The sequence below is a fragment of the Bos grunniens genome, chromosome 19 (assembly GCF_055505025.1).
Source record: "Bos grunniens cultivar Pamir isolate PY7600 chromosome 19, Bosgru_T2T1.0, whole genome shotgun sequence".
Lineage (NCBI taxonomy): Eukaryota > Metazoa > Chordata > Mammalia > Artiodactyla > Bovidae > Bos > Bos grunniens.
In genome coordinates, this window is record NC_141183.1 from 12,874,415 (window position 1) to 12,896,595 (window position 22,181).

A 22,181-nucleotide genomic window follows, 5' to 3' on the forward strand; every position below is an offset into this window, starting at 1 on the left:
CCTCGTTTCAAATAAGCATTTGCTTCTGTCTCTGGTTTTGTACTGGTGATTTCATGTTGGTTTCCTTAGAGAGTCCCTCTTGGTGTGCGTGAGCTCTGGCTCCCCTGGGCTGCACATGCTGCCTGAACCTTGGAGCGAGCCTCCCTGCCGCACTCTAGGGCGAGCCCGGGGTGGATCTTGGGGCTGGCCACACGGCCTCCAGGCTGGGTCCCTGTCAGAGGCCCCTCCAGATCATCCAGGATAACTCACAGCCTGCCCCCTGCCCCGCTCAGAAGCTCAGGGCTGACTTCTCATGGGAATGTCTAGTTAGGATAAAACGGGCGGTGCTCTTTTGTGCGGTTAACATTTGCAGCTCATGTCAACAGCGTTGAGTCTGCAGGCTTCATTCTGTTTCTGTTTTTGCTCAGCTCCTCTCGACAGTAAATGATCATTTTTAAAAGCTTTTCATATGCCGTGCCGTCGTGTCTGTTTTCTGTTTGATGAGTGTGGGATTTCACGTTAACTAACAGCTTAATTCACATCTGAAGGGGCATTTTGAAATCTCAGGCGTAAGTGGTTGATCTATCTATTTCTCCCCGTGGTTATGTCCTTCCTGTTCGTACCTATTTTGCTAATTTTAGATACACGGGTACATGTTGGTTATATGTTTTTGTTCTGTTGCTGCTTTGCCAGAAGTACTGTTTTGTCAGAAAATAGAATTGGTAACTCTGTAGTTCATGTTAGCTTTTTATATGTTTTCCATACTTTTTGTCCCACAGGTGTCCTGTGGCTCTTTGAAGAAAATATAGTGTTGAATCTTTTCTTTTAAATCCAATTTGAGACTTTCTTTTAGTTTGAGAGTTTAGCCCAGGGTTTTGGGGCAGGCCAAACTGGAGTGGAAAGAGGGCCCCCCTGAGCCAGCCAAGACCCTCCACTCCAACCCCTCTGCCCACCATGCCAGCCCCTCCCCCTTGGCTGCAGCCCCTGGCCAGCCCCTGTGTCAGGAGGGTCAGTGGCCATCCTCGGGCTTTGGGGGCTTGAGAAGGGAGGAGCCAATGCCTAGAGGCCCGTGTTTCCATTGCTATCCCCAGTGATAGGCCAGCCTGGGCCAAGCTGAACTCTGTTTCTCCAATTCTAAAAGGCCCGCCTTGGAACCCCCAAAGCTTCAGTCTGAGGATGGGGGCTGCTGCCTGCAGTCAAGGCCTTTGCCTCCAGCTTCCAGGGGCTCAGCCCATACCTGCACAGGTGGTGGAGCGTTTGCTGTACAGAGGCTACTCTGAGGGCTGTCCCGAGATATCTCAGTCCTCATGCCCCCCCACCCCTAGGTAGAGCAGACCCCGTCCTTCTTTTTTATTTATTTATTTATTGGCCACGCTGTGCAGCTCTCGGGATCCTAGTTCCCTGACTAGGGGTCGAACCTGGGCCTTTGGCAGTGAAAGGACAAAGTTCCAACCACTGGACTGCCAGGGAATTCCCTGTCCCCATTTGACACTGAGGAAATCAAGGCCCAGGGGTAGATGTGGGAGAACCAAGACCCAGAGCGCACTCAGGCTGTCTGTCACAACAGAAACAAAGCCAGCAGTATTTAAATGCCAATGTGCTTACGTGTATGGAACACGTCCAGCAAGCATGGGGCTCGATGTGGGGCAGGGGGCACATGGAGGAGGGACTCAGCCCTGCCCTCCATAGAAAGGACAGAGAAGCAGACAGTTAAGGGTGATCATGTGAGGGGAGGACGGTGGGCAGCATGACCCCCAGCACAGACCACAAGAAAGGGCAGAGGTTGGAGGGGGCATGACCGCTGGTCACTGGGGTGGAGTCAGGTGGAGAGATGTGTCCGATGACAAGGGCCCCTGGAGGTGGGCTGATGCTGAAGGTGCTGTCTGCTTTTGTCTCAGGAGCTGGGAAGAGGCTAAAGCTATGGTGAGAGCTGAGGGTGGGGGCAGTGGAAAGGGCACTCACTGTGACTGGGAAACCACAGAGTCCAGCTCTTTGTAAATTATTATTATTGTTATTATTTATTTGGCTGTGCCAGGTCTTAGTCGCAGCACTCAGGATCTTTGATCTTCCTTGCAGCATGTGGCATCTTTAGATAGCAGCACGTGGGATGTAGCTCCCTGACCAAGAATTGAACCTGGGCCTCCTACACTGGGGGCATGGAGTCTTAGCCAATGGACCCCCAGGGAAGTCCTGAACCCAGCTCTTGAAGGGAGCATGGGCCCACTCCCCTAATTTACAGATGGGAAAACTGAGTCCCAGAGGGGCAGGACTAGCCCAGTGACATGCTGCTGAGTGGTCAGGAGGGGGACCAGAAGTCATCAGGTAACAGGTGAACACTTGCCGCACTTGGCTCAGCGGGGCAGCCTGCCTTTCCTCGGGCCCCTGGGAGACGGGCGTGCTGTGTTCCTTGTCTCTGCCTCCCCATCTGGGTCCCAGCCGCAGGCCCTGGTACCCTCCGCAAGAGCTGTTGAGATCACATCCCAAGCTGCCCACCCCAAACCCAGTGTGTCTCAGTGAACCCCTGCCCCAGTGACCCCCCCAGCCAGGCAGAACCACCTCTTCCGTTCTTACATTATTTCATCCATGTCGACGTAACGGTGCTGCCAGGCATTTAAACAACCACACGCTCCCATCTGCACATGTGTGGGGTCACACATATACTCTGCACCAGCTTGCATCCTTACGGCATCTCGCAAAGGTCCTAGCATGATGTTTCGCTCTTCGTGGGGTCTTTTTAGCACTTGGTGTGTGTGCGCACCATAATCGGTAGAGCGGTTCTCTCATTTGGACATCTAGGGAGTTTCTCAGTGGCTGGTTTTGTCATTGAAAGCAACACTGACATGGCTATCACTGTAATCTTGTTTCTGTGACCAAAGATCATGTCCCCAAGACTCAATTCCAGCTAAAAGGAGTGTCGTTATTTAAAGACATTTTAATCTTTGCAAACCCAGTGGATGAAGGGCTTTCTCATTTCCGTTGGTGGGCAGCATGGTCTACCAGTTCTTGGCTCCAGGTCCGGGAGGATGCAGCTACAGTTCACATCCATGCGGGGTGCATTTGTTTCCCCAAGGTCGGTTCCCCAATTCCCATCACACCGCAACATGAGCGCCCACTGGGAGCAGCCCAGTTAAGAGCCCAGCAGCTCTGCTGAGACTCTCAGATCACTGCTCCCCTTCCTCTGTCCGCAACTCACCCTGTGGTGGAGGCCAGCGAGGCTGGGAGGGCTCTGGTTGATGTGCACCTTCTCAGCCATAACAGGAACTGGAGTGAGTTTGTGTCCCCTGGCCCCTCCCTCCTTCCTGAAAATCTCACACAGAATCCTTTAGGCTGCAGAAATCCTCAGCGATGCCAGAGAAGGTGTCAGGCAAACCTCCCCACCTCGACTCTGAACTGGCTGAGAAATAGACACTGGAGTTGGAAAGGGGAGAAGAGAAGTCCTTTATTTCTGGCAAGGCTTGACTGGGGTCAGAGTTCAGCTCCCAGCCTCCCAGTTGACCACTACCCCAAGGCAGGTCCATCCTTCAGAGCAGTCTCTTTTACCATGCAAAGGCCAGGGTAGCCGTGGGACAGAGAAGTTTCCTTTCCAGTGGTTCCAAGGTGCCAGGAGCAGCCTCAAGGGTGGGAGGCAGGCAAGGAGGGCTTCCTGGAGGAGGCTGTGGGAGCCTGACTGCTGTGGGGAGCTGCCTGTGTGTTCGTTCTGGGTGGATGGTCGGCCCAGAGCTCTGCTAGACAGAGGGAGGCCTGGGGTCCTGCCGGGCTCACTGGTACTGGTTGGGGATGGACATGGTGTTACAGCGGCTGTGGGACATGTCCTCATAGATCACGAACACTGGGCTCTTATCCTTCGCACAGCAGAGTTTCTGGATCTGAAAGAAAGCCTGCTGTCTCCCACTGGGGCAGCTCGCTCAGGAGCACCCTCTGTCTTCATGGCATTTCCCCTCAGGAAGCTTTTATAATAGATTTGGGGGCCTGCATGAAGCTGTTCCAGGAGGGTCCTCAGCCAGCCCCTCGGTTCTCCAGCGCTGCCCAGGCCTGGGTGATGTGGGCAGAGGCAGGGCCCCAGGGGCAGTGGTGGGGAGGTGGAAGGTAGAATTGACCTTGCACCCTGGCCCTGGACAGGGAAGGGGGCCTGGCTCCCTGGGGATGCAGAGCTGGAGGTGCTGGGCTAATGTGGGGGTGAAAGCTGAAGGACCGGGGGTGAGCTGACCACTCCCTGGCCCCTGTTTCTGTTGGCCCCTCCTCTCCCACCTCCAGCACACAATTGCACGTGGTTTTCACATGCTCACAAGCCTCACTCATGCACGCATGCACACATATGTATATGTGTGCACACTTTCACAGTCACATGCAGCATGCCCATGTTCTCTGAAAGGATCTCTCTGGAACCCTCTGTGAAAAGTATTAATCACTCAGTCGTGTCCACCTCTTTGCAATCACAGGGACTGTAGCCCACCAGGCTCCACTGTTCAGGTGGATTCTCCAGGCAAGAATACTGGAGTGAGTAGCCATTCCCTTCTCTGGGGGATCTTCCTGATCCAGGGCTCAAACTCGGGTCTGCTGCACTGCAGGCAGATTCTTTACCCTCTGAGCCACCCTGAACCTTGCTAATCCCCCTTAAATAGCTGACCAGGACCTGTGTTCCTGGCACCACGATCATCCCTGCAGGTGGTTCCAGTTCTTGGGCTTCCTCTCACCTTGGGCCTCACCATCCAAACCCTCTAAGCTCCCAGGGCCCCTGACAGAAGGAGTGAGTGGGTGCTGGGGTTTCCCATGAGGCCAGATCCCCGAGGCTTACCCACTTTCCTTCCCGTCATGCTCTCTGAGAGAAGTGGGCTTCTAGGGACACTGGTGACACCCGAGGGTCCATACTGACCTGTGTTCTTATCAGCACACACACTGCTCCCAGTCCCAGCCCGATGAGGAAGAAGCCCACAGCCAGGGCCGTGGGGAGGGCAAAGTGTATCGGCCAAGACTCCTGGCATGTGTTCGCTGCCTGGGGCAGTTGGTCTGGGAAGAAGGAACGGAGAGAGGCATTCGGCAGGTGAGGGAGTCCCTGGGAATCTCTGTGGTTCAGGGCAGGGTGGGTCTTTGGAGTGTGTATGGGGGGTGGGGGGGAATCTAGGAGGCTTTCTAGAGGAGTTGGGCTCATGTTGGAAGGAGTAACTCAAGCAAACTTAGAGGGAAGGTTCCCAGACAGGGGCAGATGGACCCCAGGCTGGCGAGTGGCAGGTGGAGAGGTCCCAGGACTGGCATACTCCCTACCTGTCACCATGACCAAGGTGCCGGGACCAAAGATCTTATCATCCATGATGGCCACACAGGTGTAGCCACCGGTGTCAGCCAACTGCAGGTGGTACAAGCTGATGGTCAGGTTGCTTTGCAGCCCTGAGTAGGCAATGCGGCCCTGGAACCACGGGTCCACGGTGGGCTCCGACCCATCTTCATAGTAAATCACATCGCTGTTGTTCGGCCACGTTTTTTTCAGGTAGATGCCATGCAGGGTCCCCGGGGTGGAGCAGGTGATGTTGACGGAGTCCCCCTCTAAAGCGATCGTTTTGCGGGGGGACTGCCACACCTCTGCAAGGAGGACCTGCCACCATCACCATTGGCCTGGCCAGAAGGGCAGGGACCCATCTCTGTGCAGGGGATGGTGACAGGGCAGTGGTGCCCAGGGACAGTCCACTGTTGACATGTCACCAAGGATGAAGCAAATTTTGGAAGCCTTGGAGCAAGCGACATATGATGCCAGCACCCTGGGCTGTCCTCAAGTTCCAGGGGGATCCCAGAGGGCCAGGCCACCCGTGACCTCTCCCCACCCTGAGGGTCAGGGGAAGTTGGAGGTGGGGCCTCTTCCTTCCAAAGCACTTAGACCTCCAACCACTCTTCCTGGTTCTACACCTTCTCCCCCTCTTAAATGGCAGTTCCCGCAAGAGCCAGGGGCACTGTCTTCTCTCCCTGTTTCTTTTAACACTAACTGCCTCAGTTTCCCACCATTTCCAGGCACTTGAAGCCAGTGGCTCCATGAGGTGGGCACATCTGACTTGTCCCTGAGACACCCAAAAATTTCCCTCGTCTGCCTAGTGGGGCCCAGCAGGGCCAGCTTCCAGGTGCAAACATAATCCAAACATCGACTTCTCCAGAAACTAAATTTTGCAGCTCTTTTTTGGGGGGAGGGGGCACAAGAATTGTGCCCCCCAATTCCCCATCCCACTTTATGGAACTAAGGGCTCTTGCTCACTGCAGAACTTTGCACAAAAGGCAAGCAGAAGGACGATGTTTCCTCAAGACAAAAACAGCCTTGATGGTTGTAGGAGAAAATTCAGATAAAGAGAAAGAAGAGTTTCAACCACAGAGACTCTGTACCCAGACATCAGCCACATCTCAACGCCCATGGTTTTGGGTCCAAGTGTCCAAGGCTGGACTTGACCCCCAGCAGGGACTTCCAGGGCCCGAAGGGAAGGTCTCCCTCAAAGTCACCAGAGATCACCCCCTTCCCTGGAAAGACAGTCTGAGGTGGGGAGGGGAGGGCTGCAAGGCGGCTGAGTGGAAGCGCTAAGCCTGCTGGGGGGGTGTGGTGGGGGATGGGGTAATAGAGAGTCGGGAAGCCTTACCTCCAGCGGCCTGGAGCAAGGGGAACAGCAGGAGCCCCAGGAGCCCAACCATGCTCACTGCAGGAGGAAGAGCAGGGGCCCCTCTCACTGGGCTGTCACGGTTCTTCCTGTCTGTAGCGCCCAACTGCGTGCCACCACCACCTCCCAGGTGCCACGTTCAGGCGCGGTGGGAGCAAGATGGAGCAGGAGGTAGGCAGGGGGGCTGCACACAGTGACGGGCGGTTGAGCCCTCCAGGAAGGCTTGCTGGAGGTGGTACCATGAGCTAGGGGATGTGCTGTAGGCGAGGCTGGGAGGGGCAGCGCTCCTCCCCAACTCTTAAGTCTGAGCACTCACATGTAGATCTGTGATCCTGGCCCTCTGCCCAGGTTGCACACCAGGGAGAGGAGAAAGGAGGGCAAGAATGGGCAGGGGCAGGACCAGGAGAAAGACAAGGGGGTACCCAGGTGGGGATGGGGGTCAGCTTCCAGATATCCTGGTCTTCTGGCTCACTTTCTGCTGGGACCTGATTTATGTCCAGAAACTTGGAGTATCAAGTCAGTCACCACTGCAGCCTGGGGGCTGGGTGTGGTCATAGGGAAAGACCCGGGGCATGTGCCCAGGTTGTGGCTGCCCGAGTGGCTCACGATTCTCTTTCCTGTGGGTGCAAGGGCTGGACACCGCTCAGCTGGGCTACCATCCAGTATGTTGGTGCACCAGGGTCCTGGTGAGCAGCCCTCAGGGCAGAGGGAGACCCATGCCTGGACCCTGACCCCGAGGGCTTGGAGGTCCTTGAAGAGGAGACAGACTCTGGGCAACCAGGAAGAGGAAGACGTTTCTCTGTTCTGGCAGCCTTGGCTAGAGGGCCAAGTTTCCAGTGTTGGCCCAAAGCCACATGTGCGTGTGCCGGGTGTGTGCACGTGGCTCACGCATGGCCAGACAGTCCTAAGAGATTTCCTCCCTGGAGACCCCCTCCTCTGACTGGACGCTCCTGTGCTGATGGTTCGGGGTCCTGGGTGGGGTCTAGGGTGGGAGCAGATTAGGTTTGCTGGGTGACCGCCCCTAGCAGAGGCTGTCCACCTATCTACAGACACTTCTTGCTTGAGGGGGTATCTATTTCAGGGGCAGAATATTGCCAAAGGCCCAGAGGATCCTAGCAAAATTGTTGCCAGGAAGCAATAAAAGCGTCTGAGTTGTCAAACACACCCCATTCCAACCTCGTCCTGCCTTTGTTCATCACCAGCACTCTCTGGGCACCCGTGTGTGCCAGCGCCAGTGCCAAGGGCAGAGGGTGAGATGAACGAGAGGCCCGTGGCCTGGAGACGACTCCAGGGAAGGACGAGCAGACCTGCGGCAGGACACATAGCACCTGCTGGGAGAGGGGTGCCGAACCTCAGGGGCCACAGGAGTAAAGGACTGAGGAGGTGAAAGAGAGTCAGGTTGCATATCTGGGAACAGGGTTCCAAGCAGAGGCATCAGCACATGCATGGTCCCCAGGGCCAGAGAATGCCTGGGGTTTCTGAGGGCCTGCAAGAGGGCCAGTGTGGCTGAGGACGAGCAAGGGGGGTCTGGGGGGAAGGGTTTCTAGGACATTGCAAGGACTCAGAGCTAAACTTCCTTTAGAGAAATCCTTGAACGTACAGATAAGCAACAAGTCGAAAATTAAAATTAGTCAAAGACCCAGACACAGTATTTCTTTCTAGGTTTCCTGCCTTGGGTGTGCAGGGGCTGAATGACTTAATGTGAGCCCGTCCCACCGTAATAGCAATATTAAAATGACCTTTGAACGACTTTCAAAGCATCAACACCTTTGGTCTCTTTTAGGCAAAATGGAACAGATTTCCACGGCCCCCAAAGCATGGCGGTCCCGCGTGCTGTGCCCACTGTGTCTGAGGGGCCTGGCCCAGGGGGTGGAACAAACCCAGCATTTCTGGCACAAACCTTTCTTTAACCTGGGAGATGCAAATGCAGTCAGTTCTAGACCTGGAGTCTGGGTGCCAGTGAAGCTGTTCTGGGATCGTTACCCTCCTGTGAGGACACAGTCGCCAGGCACCGTGCATTGATCCAATCTGAGATTCTTCGTGGTGAGTGAGGACTCCCAGATATCTGGACTTCTGCATGTATCTGGACTTCTTTGTTTTTTTAATACTTATTTATTTGGCTGTGTCGGGTCTCATGGGCTCTCTAGTTGTGGCATGTAGGCTTAGCTGCCCCACAGCACTTGGGATCTTAATTCCCTCACCAGAGATTGAACCCATGTCCCCTGCGTTGCAAGGCGAATTCTTAACCACTGGACCACCAGGGAAGCCCTCGTTGGGACTTTTTAGCTTGTAAGACTCACAGCAGCTTCTTTCAGATTTTTATTTTCTTCACTTAAAGATGTATTTCTCAGCTCATTCAATGATTTGCTAGTCGGTTTAGTGTATTCATCTTGAAGATTAGCAATGTGGATGTTTGCTTTGCAAAGCGCTGAATGTAGTACTTCTAGAAAAACCTTTTATCACTTTATATGTATCTTTTAAGAATACAGTCAATGAACCACCAAACCAGCTCTATCTTTTTACTCATTTATTTATTTTAATTGGAGGCTAATAACTTTACAATATTGTATTGGTTTTGTCATACATCAACATGAATCCGCCACGGGTGTACACGTGTTCCCCATCCTGAACCCCCCTCCCACCTCCCTCCCCATACCATCCCTCTGGGTCATCCCAGCAGCTCTATCTTTAAAGGAACTTCTCTACGCTGAAAAGAAAAGGCCACAACGAGAAACAAGAAAAGGATGAAATGGGAGGGCTCATCGGTAAAAGCAAACATACAGTAAAAGTAGGAAATCATCCACACACACACACATGATATCAAAACCAGTAATCATGAGAGGAGGAGAGTACGCATGCAGGATATTTGAAATGCATTGGAAAGGAAGAGATCAGCAACTTAAAGCAATCATGCACGTGTATATAGACTGCTGTATCAGAGTCTCATGGTTACGGCAAACCAAAAATCTATTAATATCATAGATATACACACACAAAAGAAAAAGGAATTCAAGCGCAGGACTAAAGATAGTCATCCAATCATAAGAGAACAAAAGAGAAAAGGAAGAAAAAAAAACCTACCGCCACCCACCCCCCCCCCCAAAAATGGATACACTCACAGGAATTATACAATTTTTTTTGTAAAGGCATCTGGCATATACAGTTTGGGGTACTGTTTGATATACATTTGGGAACAGGAAGGGGCAGCATGTGGGGCAGGTGACAGAGAGGTCTGGGGGAGACCAGGGAGGTTGGACACAGATTCCACCAGCAGCCACCTGTCCGGCCTCCCATCCAGAGGGACTGCTCTACCCTTTGGGGGTGGTGGAGGAGGCTTCATGCATCATCTCAGGCCACTGATATCCTCATTTTGGTTCCACAGGTGCTTCCTGGAAGGTCCCTCAAACTGGTTCTTATTCATGGTCCAAAGAAAAGAGGGTCCAAGAGGGTCTTATTCATGGTCCAAAGACATGATCGGCCGAGGACCCCATACTGGGGCATCTCCCAGGTGACTGCAGCGTGGCACTCCTGCCCAGAGGAGGAGCCCAGGCATGGGTTGGGTGGAGGAGGGGGGAGGGTCCTGTTAGGTCAAGTGCTTTGGAACTTGAGATTTTTGTACTTTGGACCCCAGGACCTACTAAGGACCCCTCCTTGGCATGTGTGTTAGGGAGAGGCCAGGATGTTGCCAAGCTTCCTAGTTCTTGGCCTGGTCGTGCCCACAGTGATTCCGCTCTGCGTAGTGCGGTGCACTGGGTACTCCGGGCTCAGAGCCTCCTTACCTGGGGAGAGAGGAGGGAGGGAGGGAGATGAAAGCCACGTGCAGACACCCCTCTGTCTGCAGGTGCATCTGCAGACACATCCACCGCCCACACATCTTAGGTCTCGTGGAAGGAGAAGGAAGCCCGCATGCCATCGTCCAGGGGGTCCTAGGGACAGTGTGGAATCAGTGGCCTGTCTGCGGTGGGGCATCTGTGTTCTGGGACTGGGACTGCATTTGCTGGCTGGGGTCCTCTGGGGAAGGGGCACTGCTCACTCTCTCTCACTAGTCTTGGTGGGTACATGGACATGGGGCAGAGTGTTTATGCCAGGTCTGAGATGACCCCATGCGAGATCCCCTCCCCAGCCCACTGACCAGGCACAGTGGCCCATACCTGCTGGAGCCTGGAGAGTGGGTAACCACGCCTTCGTTGCCAGGCCAGCGCGCAGATCAGCAGGATGGAGAGGACAACCAGGGCGAGGATGGGGAAGACCACGTGGTTCTGGCTCTTGTCCTCGGAATCAGTCTGGAGACTGCGCAGCGTTATGCACGGGCCTGCGGGGTGGGGCCAGGCCCTGCCTCCTTTGTTCAATTGTGCAGGAGCCCCCACCACCTTGGGGGCACCCTCAAGGGGGACATCGCTTGTGGTTGGGAAGCCCATGGGTGGGAGAGTGGCAGGGGGATGGGTGCATGGGATGGGCAGGGCTCCAGGCACAGAGGGTGAGGGTGTCTGTGGAGGGAAGACCCAAGGGGGCTTTCTGGGGGCTCCCCTCCTGTAGCCCAGGATGAAGATAGGAACACCTACCTGTGGGAGGTGTGAGAGGCAGGTAATGCGGGTCTGCTAAAGAGACACAGGGCAGGTTGGTGGGGGCCTGCCCAGGGCCTGCCCTGAAGCAGCCCCTCCACCCCAGGTGTCAGATGAGCCCTGGATACAGGAGTTCATAAAGGCCTCACTGTGTCCCCCGCCCAGGGCCCGGCTAGGCTGAGGGGTGCCTCTCAGCCCCTCCCACTGTTCCTGGTCCGGGGCAAAGCTGGACCCCTGCTTCCTGTCCCCAGCGCTCAGGGTGACTCTGACTGCGTATGAACAAGCGAGGGTGGGGAGGGAGCGACGGTTACTTGGGGAGTTTGCAGCAAAGCAAGGGGTGGGGGTGGGGGGATAGGCGGTGTTTAGGGAGGGAGGTTCCAGCTCCCTGAGCACACGGGGACAGTGAGCAGGCACACGTGCTGGGGCTGCCGTGAGAAGCTCAGAGAGAGCACAGCCGTGGGTGGGGCAGGGTAGAAGTCCTCTTCAGGCCTCATCTCCGTGGCTCTGGGCACCTCAGGTGGGCAGGAGTCACTCCTCCCAAATTGTTCCCCCGCCCCCAGCCAAACAGAGCAGTTCTTGGGGTCAAATCCCCGCTCTCTGCTCCGCTGACCTGAGACGTTCAGGGTGGTGCTTTCGACATTTCTCTGGCGCCCCTGTAGACTCCACTTGTACTGCCCTGCCTGGATGTCCTGGGCTTCTTCAATCACCAGATGGGCCTCACCCTCCCAAATCTGGAGCTGCCATCCATCCTGGCAGAAGTCTCCTGGGGGCTTTACACTGAAGATGAGCTTCCAGGGTGCTGTGTGGTTCGCTTTCAGGGAGATGTTGATGTGGGAGAAGGCATTGGAGATGCTGCAGCTCATCGTGGCTGGCTTGCCTCTCAACACAGAAACCACACCCTTGGTGCAGTTGGGGTTGTCCCAGGCTGTGTGCGGGGAAAGTCACACGTGTGGGTCATGGCTAGACCTCAGGACATCCACTAACTGTCCTTCCTGGGGTCACTGGCATGACCTGGAGCCTGGGCCCCTCCTGGCCTGATCTAGGTCTCTCCTCCCACACCCATCTTGCCCCTGCTGGGGTCCCCCTGGCAGAGTTGGGACCATGCGACTTACTTCCACTCTGAGCACTCCTGAAGGCGGCCAACAACAAGAGGACCCAGAATATCCGGGGAGCGAGGAGAGTGGATGCTGACGTCAGCATGGCCAGCAGGACGTGGATGAGTTTTAAGGGGTCCCTCGTCCTCCTTACTGGTTTTGGGGACACTCCCTGAAGGACGGAAAGCTGATGAGTCAGAGTTCCCTTAGGCTCCTTGGGAAGCCAGTGAGAGGGGCTGCACCCTGTCCAGGGTGGGTGAGGGTCCCCAAGCTCCTCCTTGACCCAACTGTGTCATGACCCTTCTCGACACCTTTATAATGTCTGCAGTGGGACCACTGTCAGACAGATGAGAAACACAGATGAGACAGGAAACAAGTCCCTGGGAAACAAGTCCATTTATATTGCTGGGGTTATCTTGAATTTTATATAAAACATGCAAAACTCCCTGAGCATGTGTCCTGTAGAGACGGTCATGACACACAGAATCTCGTGTGGCCACTTGAACCTGACACCAGCCTAAGACCACCTTGGATGCTCCCTGTCCCTCTTCGGCTCTTGCATTCTGAGGATTGGCATTTGGAGACATTTGGTCCACTCTCCAGATTTGCTTTTATCAACAAAAAGAGCCTTCCTGTGCTACCCGTGAGTTACAGTCCGGAAAGCTGAACTTTCACTTCCTCTGAAACAAATGCTCATCTCAGGCTTTGACATCCAGTAAAACTGACATTTGCGCTTCCCAAACGGCACAGTGGTAAAGAATCTGCCTGCCGATGCAGGAGACACAAGAGATGAGGGTTCAGTCCTGGGTCATGGAGATCCTCTGGAGTAGGAAATGGCAACCAACTCCAGTAGCCTTTCCTGGCAAATTCCATGGACAGACTCAGACATGAGTGAGTGACTAACACTTTCACTTTTCATAATGACATGTAGCTACCATTAGGTACCACACAGAGGATGAGATGGTTAGATAGTATCACCAACTCTATGGACATGAATTTGAGCAAACTCAGGAGATAGTGGAGGACAGAGGAGCCTGGCGGGTTACAATCCATGGAGTTACAAAGAATGGGATGTGACTTAGTGACTGAACAACAACAAAAAGTTGCTTCACTGCCCGAAAAATCCTCTGTTTTCCATCCATTCATCCATCCTTCCCCCAACTCCTGATAACCATTGATCTTTTTACCATGTCAGGAGTTTTGCCTTTTCCAGAATGCCATGGGCTTCGTACCCTTTGGTTTTGAATTCAGTGTCTCTGATTTTCCTTTTCCACTTTGCTGGGTACTGGGCAGAAGGGCCAGGAGCAAAGGAAAGTGTGGATGTAATTGCTTCCAGGAGCTGAGGGCCATTGGTGACCAGCCCCAGTCCTGACTCCAGGAGATTCTGGGTCAAACAAGGAGAATGACATGGCGAGGGACAGTCTCAGCCCCCAGACCCCTGTGACCGGTGCTCCTGTCTCTGGCTTCCCTTGATGTTCTAAACTTGCTTCTATTCCTAATTTACTGTCAGAAGGACAGCCTTCTTTTCTCACATAAGTACAAAATTTGTAGTTGAGGAAGAAAGACGTCACCTGAGAGACACGTGTTCTGTGCACACACATGTATGTGATTTTACATACGTGGAATCAGGTTAAACAGCCCACTACTGTCTCTCTCTTCTCGCCCTCTGTACTGTATGTACAAGGGTGAATGTTGTTGCTCTTTAGTCACTGAGCCATTTCTGACTCTTTGCAACCCCATGTACTGTAGCCGACCAGGCTCTTCTGTCCATGGGATTTCACTTGCAAGAATATTGGAGTAAGTTGCCATTTCCTTCTCTAGGGGATCTTCCCGACTCAGGGATCAAACTCGCATCTCCTGCATTGGCAGGCACTTTCTTTACCACTGATCCATCAGGGAAGGGTGAAAGGTGGCCCCAAAACACATGTCCACCCAGAATCTGTGAAGGTGATCTTACTTGGAAATAGAGCCTTTGCAGCCATAAAGAGGAGGTCGTATTAGGGCAGCGTGGACCCAATCTAATGTGACTGGCTTTCTTGTAAGAAGAGAGAAATTTGTAAGAAAGAGACACAGGGAGAGGCCAGGAGCTGACAGAGGCACAGACTGGAGGGATGTGGCCACAAGCCAAGGGACGCCAGAACCACCAGAAGCTGGAAGAGACAAGGAAGGATATTTCCCTGCAGCCGTGCGGATACCTTGATTTTGGACTTCCGGCCTCCAAACTGGAGGAGGGCAAACTTTGCTTCTTTTGATTCCTTGTTTGTGGTTCTTGGTCACAGCTGCCCCAGGACACTCATACTGGCCCCTCCCTCTTTCCCCAGACCTCAGCTTTCCCCTCATTGGAATAATCATGCACAAACCACAGACACTGGAGGGAGTGTTCTGGGGTCATGTTCTGTCCACTTCTCTGTATCTGGTTCTCACTTTGTAGTGTGCTGCTGGTGAGGTCTGCCTCCCCAGATCCTGAAAGCTTGACTTCAGTGGCTGCAAGGATTCCCTTTGTCTTAGCTTGTGAGCTGCCCTGTCCCCTGGGCTTCTAGCTCCGCCTCTTCCTGGTGACACCTGGTGCTGTGGAGGGCTGACCAGCTCACCCTGTTTCTGGCCCTTCAGATTTCCACATTGTCACTGCCTTTGCAAACCCTTTGCTCCTCTTCCTGGGAGTGTCTGTCTTCTCCTTACAGCTTTGTAAGACTTTAACCCCTTAAAGAAACAAACTGCCTTCCAGGGTAAGTACATTTCCATCATCATTTCTCCCCAGATCGTCTTTGGAATAAGGACTCCACGTGTTTATGTCGTCCTGTCTGTCTTTTCCTTCAAAGCTTCAGGGTTTTGTTTTAAATTAGTTTTTGTTTGTTTGTGTACAGTATCCTTTTTAAAAGGCTTCCCAGATGGTGGAATATCCATCACGGTCAAATTTTGTCTATTTTTATGCTCAAATCTTGAATATTCCTCAAGGTCTGTTTGCAAGTGGCATGTCACAGGTCTAATGTTGCTCCTTTCCAGGAGGACAAGTGGTGCCTGAGGCACTGAAGAGTGAAGCACCCTGTCGCCCTGGCCAAGGCACCCCCACCCTGTGGGGCCATTCAGGCCCTGCCAGCCGCAGGGTACAGGCCACTATGCTGTCCATCATGCGTTTTCACCCCAGGAAGGTAGCTTCTCTCTATGGCTGTTTATCTTTCCTTGGACATTAGTTTCTCACAAGAACATTAACACGGTTTTAATTATTTTTTTTTAGAACCAAGAATTTGGTGATTGAGTAAAGAGAGACAGCTGCCCTGATCCTGCCCCAGCCTGCTCAGCATAATGCAAGAGAGGCTGAGATTTCACATGTAGACACAACCCAGTAGCTGCCTTTCAGCAATTGCCAGGATGGGACATAAATAGCTCAACACTATTACTTACTGCTGAGAACCTCATGTGATGGAATGTTCTAGAAAGAGGTGTTGCAACTTCCTGTGCTGGGGCTTTTTCTGGCACCTTAGATAAGATCTGCTCAATTCTTTTCCTGAGTATTTTTTATAAAATAACTTTTCTTAAATTGGAAGGTTCTCATACACAGAATGGTGCCCAGTGACCCATCGGGCCCGAAGGCATCCTTGCTGGTGTTCGACAGTGACTCTTGGCCTCCTAGCCAGAGCCCTCAGGGCTGCCTGAAGGGAGACCCTTGCCCAGGGATGTCCTCCCCTGAGCCTGCCTGAGCAGGCAGGAGATTGATCTTGTGTGCTCATCTCTGGCCACTGACCCGTCCTGGAGGAAGCCTTGGGCAGGACCCCCAGCCTTTCCAGTCTCCTCAAGATCTCCCCTCGGATCCCAGCCACTCTGCTGCTTCCACTGACCTCAGAACAGCCTTTGCCCCCCTGTTCCCCATTGAACGTGGGCCTGTGTGTCCTATCGATGGGGAGGCAGGCCAAGTCTCCCCAGGCTGAAAATAAGTTTCCAGGGAGGCCTGCCCACTAGCCCCAAGGCTGGAGCAGGCAGGTGTCCTCAGGGTCACATGGAGGGCTAACCCCCCAGGGACCCAAAGGAAGAATGCCACCTAAGCCTGTGCTCTGAGACCAGTGATCCCCCATGTGTGAGAGGGCGAGCCTCCTGCTGGTGACCTGGCATCATCACCGAATGCCCAGTGCGACCAGGAGACTTAGTGGGAAGGGCAGCTGTGGTCTCTCTGGGAGGGAGACAGCCAGGGGTCTATAGTATCCAGAAGGAATCTCACCCCCTCAAAACCTTTCCTCATCATGTTTTCCTGACCATTGTCCAGCTTTCATCCTTCCCATAAATTTAGGAGTCGTGTTTCAAGTTCCTAGTACACTTTCTGGGATGCTGAGTGAAAAGTGAAAGTGAAAATCACTCAGTCCTGTTTGACTGTTTGTGACCCCATGGACTGTAGTCCGCCAGGGTCCTCTGTCCATGGGATTTTCCAGGTAAGAATACTGGAGTAGGTTGCCCTTCCCTTCTCCAGGGGATTTTCCCAACCCAGAGATCGAACCTGAGTCTCCCGCCTTGGAGGCAGATCCTCTGAGCCACCAGGACGTTGATTGAAAGTAAATGAATGAGTGGGTTCATTCACAGTCCTGAACCACGCAGGGTCTCACTCCATGTGGAGCCAGGACAAGCTAGCCTGGAGAAGCCACCCCCTCTTCAGAAGTTTCCAGGATCCTACTCCCACTCCCTGGGAGAGCACCCTGTCCCTGCACACAGCACACACACACACACAGACAGACACACACACAGACAGACAGACACACAGACACACACACACACAGACACACATAGACACACACACACAGACACACACAGACCCACACACACAGACACACACACACAGACACACACACAGACACACAGACAGACACACAGACAGACACACACACACACAGACACACACACACAGACACACACACACACAGACCCACACACACAGAGACACACACAGAGACACACACACACATACACACACACACAGTGCTGGGGGGAGGGCCCTTAGGGCCCCCACATGCTCTGCCTACAATAGGTGCTCAGTCCCTGCAGACCTGCTCAGAATTCCCTGCAGGGCCGATGCCACACGAAGGGTGCGGTCAGTCCCCTCCAGTGAGCTCTGGGCAGGGGCCCGGCAGAGCTGAATGAGTCGAAGGTCAACCTTGGTCTGCACCTGGACCAGGTGACATGGAGAGGGGGTGACCTCAGCAAAACGGTGTTTTTGCAACACATGCTGACCTACCCAACTGGACTCTGGGAGGGAGCGTGTGTGTTGACAAGTAAAAGGAAAGCAAAAGGGACGAAGCAGGCTGAAGTCCAGAGGTCGGGTGAGAGGGCGGATGGTGTCTTCCAGCGGCGAGGGCGTGGCCCCCTGGGAAAGGTGTGTGGGGTCCCTTGAGCCTACGTCAGGTTCACCAAACCACCCTCTGCTCTCAATATCTCATATTTTGTCTACCTGCCAGGGAAACACCATAGAGAGCCTGTCTTGCCAGCCTCCCTGCCCTGCCAGCCTCCCCACCCTAACCTCTGTGGTTTTCACAACACTATCCCTATGTCCTAAAAATTAGTTCTTCCCTGGTAGCTCAACTGGTAAAGAATTTGCCTTTAATGCAGGAAACCCCGCTTCGATTCCTGGATTGGGAAGATCCCCTGGAGAAGGGATAGGCTACCCATTCCAGTATTGGTGGGCTCCTCTGGTGGCTCAGATGGTAAAGAATCTGCCTGCAATGCGGGAGACGTGGGTTTGACCCCTGGGTTGGAATGATCCCTTGGAGGAGGGCATGGCAACCCACTTCAGTATTCTTGCCTGGAGAATCCCATGGATGCAAGAGCCTGGTGGGCTACAGTCCATGGGGTCACAAAGAGTCAGACATGACAGAGCAACTAACACTTTCACTTTTCACATACCCCTATGTCCTAAAAATTATTTAACATTGACTCATTTTTAAACATTAGTATCTGTTTTAGCTTCACCTTAAATACCCATTTGTGTTATTTATTTAGATGTGTTATTTATAGGTATGTTCTCACAGATAATGAAAAGACCAGAAGACTCTGAAAGCAGGAAGTGTCACAGACTTTCTACCACCACTTGGAGTCCTCCTGAGGGAGTATGGCCTGTGCACAGGTGAGCCCTGGCCATCTTCTGTCATGTTGTCCAAGGTTGCTGAAGGTGTGGGCTCCCAGACGGGCACTGGCTGGGACTCCCTGCCGCTCTTCCCACTGCCCCTAAACCTCCAGTCTTCCCTGAGCCTTCCCTAGGCCATGGTGGGACTCTGCCCTCACACACGAGCCTCTCAGTTCAACTTCATGTGCTTCCTGAGGTTCTCCTCACTGGGAAAGCCCCTGGAGGGTTCCAGAATCTGGAAAAGGAAATGCCAGGGTCCCTTCCCACCAGGCTCTGCTCCCAAACTCCAACCACCATGGGCCTGACTCCTCATCGTCAGACGATACAGCCTAGGAGCTGGGAAAAACTCCAGGTTGAGGCAGATCCTGGAAACCATCAACCAGTCTCAATTAAACCAAATCTGTACAATGGAGATACAGACTTTTCCACCTTATAGAGTTCAGAAGGGGTGTCTGCAAAGAGCTGGACTGGGGATGGAGGAGCTGGACTGGGGGTGGGAGGAGCTGGACTGGGGATGGAGAAGCTGGACTGGGGGTGGGAGGAGCTCCCCGTGTCCTCAGGCACCTTTGCCGCCCTTATCAGTCTGGGGTTCCACTGCTGTCTTATTTTTAAATTTAGGTATATTTTATGCAATATTTGCCACATATTTACATTTCAAAGTGATTCATTATCTGAAATTCAGATGGGTTTTTAAGTCTGGCATTTCCACTCCTCTGCCTGAGTCCCTCCTCTTGTCTCTGATGCTGCAAAGGACAGGAAAATGGGAGAGAGAGAGGCCAGGGCACAACAGGGGAAGAGAGGGGTGAGAAGGCAGAGGGTCGGGGGTGCAACAGGAAGACTGCATGATGGGGCAAGAGCTGGAGGGGCCCTGAGGTTTCTGGAGTTGGGAAAAGTGAGGCAACAGTTCATCATTTTCTCAGATCACTGTCACAGCTGCTGGTATCTCCATGTATTAAGCTGGGGCACACAGCTGGGATTTGTGCTGTCAATGGGGACATGATCACATTTGGGAGTCAGTGGAACACCTTGGAAAGTGCATGCCGTTGCCAGCACTTTGTCCTGCCACAGGACCTTGGGGAAACTGAGGCAGCAGGTATGTGGCTCGAGGCTTATGAGCTGACCAGGGGCACAGGGGTTCTCGGTCAGCAGGGATCTCCATACCTGCAGCACCTAGGAGAAGCTGGACCAGGTTTCCCACGCAAAGGCTCAGTGGTAACGTGTATGTACCTGGATATTTACATGGGATGGTGAGCACCCTGCTGTCCAGGCAGGCCTTTCACCAGCAGTGTGGAGGGAGGCGACCAACCACCTTCAGGAGACACTGAAACGGAGCCCCAACCCTGGTTCAGAGGGAAGGGATGCCCCAGTCCAGGGAGGCTTTGCTGTGTCCTGTCTCTGCGGCTATGGCCACGAGAGATCCCTACTGGGCAGTAATAAGTTCCTCCAGGCCTGGGGGCTGAGTCTGTAAACCCTTTCCGGCTCACAGCCTCAGTGCAGGCCAGCCCATCAGTGAGCTACTTCTCACTCTCTTTCACAAGGCACTTCCTCTGAGAATCCTCCCCCTCCTTGCACCTGCTGGTTGCACCCTCCGGGGGGTGGAGGGGGGAGAGGGGAGGGGTGGCCTGTACCTCCCCACCACCTTCACTATTTAGTCCCAGGGGATGAGGGCCTCCCAGGGGCTCTGGCTCCCCAGGCACTGGGAGTGGAAACTGGCTTTCAAATGGCAGATCACTCACCAGTAGTGGGTGGTGAACTGAATTTTGAGACTGCTGCTGCAGCCTAACCAAAAATGAAAGGAGAGGGTAGAAAGAGTCAGTGGAGTGCCCCTCTCCCCCGACCTTAGGGGAAGTCTCAGAGGTTTCGTTCTGTCTTAATGAGTGTTTGTGAGTGAATGAGCTGAGTGTGCATGTGTGCCCCTTGTGAGTGCACACAAGTGTGTATGTGCATGAAAGTGAGCGTGTGGGCAAGTATGAGAGCCACAGTGTTGGCTTGGATGTGAAAGTGTTCCGTCCCAGATGTGGTCCTGGGCAGCAGGGGCTCTGTGCGGATGTATGGACGTCTAGGAGCTCGAGATGCCAACTCTCCGTCCTTCCACAGAGGGGCAGAGCCAAGCCTGGGGCCGCCCTGCAGAGACGCAGTTCCCCATCAGGACTGCGAAGTCTTTGTCTTTTTCACTCCCTCAGCGGAGGCGCAGAGCGCAGATCCTGAGAGCTCAGCGCCCCATCTCCATCAACCCAGCCCCCATTTGAGTACGCTGAGTGGTCCGACACCAGGAGCCCCGGCCACCGCCCCTCAAGCTCTCACCTGCGCCCGGGTACCCCGCCTCCTCCACGCCTGCGTCTTCTGCACTCTGCCTGCCCAGCCGGTCCGCAGCTTCAGCCTGTCTGTGCGCTGGTTTGCGCGGCTGGACTAAACCCGAAAGATTCCAGGGCGGAGCCAAGCAAGGAGGAGGCGGGAAGGAGGATTCAGAATCCATGCACGTGAGGTCTGACACCCACGTCCAACATTCAGGAAGGAAACATCAAGTTACGGGAAGTCACTCAATTTCAGGAACTGCCCTGAGTTCAGGGGAAAAGATGAGTTTCTTGATAGTGAATTTCTTATTACATTTTTATTAAACGCAGGGCATTAGATGGTCATTCTAAAGAAAACGGTAGGTGGCAGTTTTCTAGGAGAGCCAGTTCCTGAGTTCTCCCCTTTCAAGCTCCATCTGAACAGATCCTCCTTTGGGGAGCTGGGTGTGTTCACCCCCCTGCGTGGATCTGGGGACCTGCTAGTCCCCTGCTGTGTACATCACCCCCACACACAGACACTGGGCAGAGTCCTGCCCATTGAGAATCCTCAGAGCCTGATTCCATCTTTCAGAAATGCAAGTTGGGTCCACCTAGATAGAAGTCATGCTGGGGACACAGGCAGGGATAAGGAGCGAGAGTGAGTAGGAGCAAGTGGTAAAGAGTTTAAACCATAAATTGTCCTTCATTAGCCCTTGAGCAGAAGGAGCCCCTCTTCCCGGCTCCCTCCCCACGGAGAGTCCTAGCAGGCTGTGTATAGAGACACTCTGTGGCCAAAACAGGTGTCCCTGGGGCATACCTGAGTGCCCTCATTCCCAGAGGGTGGAGTCCAATAGGTGCTGACCTCAGAGAAGTGCTGGAAGCCAGGAGTTTCCTTGCAGGGGTGTGTACGTCTCTCATGTAGAAAAGGTTTTGGTGCTTATAAAAATCACTAAGATAGAAGTCTCTCTTTGAGACTCTGAAAGTGGGGAATAAGGGCAATGTGTGAGAGTCACGAGAGTGGGGAAGGACAGAGGTGTTTCAATCATTCTTTGTTCGACTCCAGGCTCTGTTTTTTTCAAATTGCTGGGGGCAAGCGGCTGCTGTTGATTTGAACCCAGAGTCCTTGGTCCACGTCCAGCCTCACTAGCTTCCGGGCTCTCACCAGCAGTGCCCAGATTTCCTGCAGACCAGGAGGAAGGCTGCTGTCATCATCCCGCTGCCTAGCCTGCCTGCGTACACCCTCCCAGCTCCATCTTCCTCGTGTCAGAGGGCCAGGTGCAGCCTCAGCTGTGGGCAGCATGTATCCTGGGAGGTCACACCTGGGGCAGCGGAGTCATGAGCCAAGGGTGACCAGAGACAAAGGGGCATGTGCAGGGCTGGGCCTGGCTCTGTCCCCGCACCCCCGAGGAGAGAGCCTGGGAGAGAGAGACCCAGCAGGGATGCTGTGGCAGGGGTTGGGGGCAGGAGAAAGAGTTTTTCTCTGTTCAGTGTAGGACATCCCTCATCAGACCTGCACTTCCAATAAAGCCCCCTGGAAGGCA

General features: G+C 53.8%; 2 protein-coding genes and 1 long non-coding RNA gene across 21 annotated transcripts; 1 reads left to right on the forward strand and 2 right to left on the reverse strand.

Moving 5' to 3' along the window:
- Positions 1–3,393: 3,393 nt before the first annotated feature.
- On the reverse strand, positions 3,394–7,109 carry CD7 (CD7 molecule). Of its 2 annotated transcripts, none has more exons than XM_086356758.1 (4): positions 6,591–7,109; positions 5,242–5,556; positions 4,853–4,986; positions 3,394–3,845 (listed from the first exon to the last, which is right to left on the reverse strand). In XM_086356758.1, the coding sequence occupies exons 1-4, from the start codon at positions 6,640–6,642 to the stop codon at positions 3,738–3,740; spliced, it is 609 nt and encodes a 202-aa protein (XP_086212884.1). In that variant the 5' UTR covers positions 6,643–7,109; the 3' UTR covers positions 3,394–3,737. The 2 variants fall into 2 exon arrangements, with proteins under 2 accessions (XP_086212884.1, XP_086212886.1); XM_086356760.1 differs by having other exon boundaries at positions 4,775–4,986.
- On the forward strand, positions 6,680–9,600 carry LOC147351281 (uncharacterized). The gene is made up of 2 exons (XR_015147372.1): positions 6,680–6,779; positions 8,392–9,600. It is a non-coding gene; the product is annotated as an uncharacterized LOC147351281 (long non-coding RNA).
- On the reverse strand, positions 9,121–20,891 carry SECTM1 (secreted and transmembrane 1). 18 transcript variants are annotated; one of them, XR_015147371.1, is made up of 6 exons: positions 20,672–20,755; positions 12,283–12,436; positions 11,781–12,095; positions 11,171–11,203; positions 10,760–10,940; positions 9,121–10,387 (listed from the first exon to the last, which is right to left on the reverse strand). XR_015147371.1 is itself a non-coding variant. In XM_086356755.1 (6 exons), the coding sequence occupies exons 2-6, from the start codon at positions 12,368–12,370 to the stop codon at positions 10,373–10,375; spliced, it is 612 nt and encodes a 203-aa protein (XP_086212881.1). In that variant the 5' UTR covers positions 12,371–12,436; positions 20,672–20,755; the 3' UTR covers positions 9,121–10,372. The 18 variants fall into 18 exon arrangements, 13 of the variants coding, with proteins under 13 accessions (XP_086212881.1, XP_086212878.1, XP_086212879.1 ...); XR_015147370.1 differs by having other exon boundaries at positions 11,171–11,206; XM_086356755.1 differs by having other exon boundaries at positions 10,760–10,920.
- Between the last annotated feature and the right edge of the window lie 1,290 nt (positions 20,892–22,181).

Excerpts from the sequence above, each read along its gene's own strand:
- CD7 (XM_086356758.1), bottom strand. The coding sequence starts at position 6,642 with ATGGTTGGGCTCCTGGGGCTCCTGCTGTTCCCCTTGCTCCAGGCCGCT. Across the intron at positions 5,557-6,590 it reads CTTGCTCCAGGCCGCTGGAG|AGGTGTGGCAGTCCCCCCGC; the intron begins GTAAGGCTTCCC and ends TCCTCCTTGCAG. Across the intron at positions 3,846-4,852 it reads GTGTGCTGATAAGAACACAG|ATCCAGAAACTCTGCTGTGC; the intron begins GTCAGTATGGAC and ends GCTTTCTTTCAG.
- SECTM1 (XM_086356744.1), bottom strand. The coding sequence starts at position 20,843 with ATGGATTCTGAATCCTCCTTCCCGCCTCCTCCTTGCTTGGCTCCGCCC. Across the intron at positions 10,921-11,170 it reads GCCTCTCACACCTCCCACAG|GCCCGTGCATAACGCTGCGC; the intron begins GTAGGTGTTCCT and ends CCCACCCCGCAG. Across the intron at positions 10,535-10,759 it reads CACTCTCCAGGCTCCAGCAG|GACCCCCTGGACGATGGCAT; the intron begins GTATGGGCCACT and ends CACTGTCCCTAG.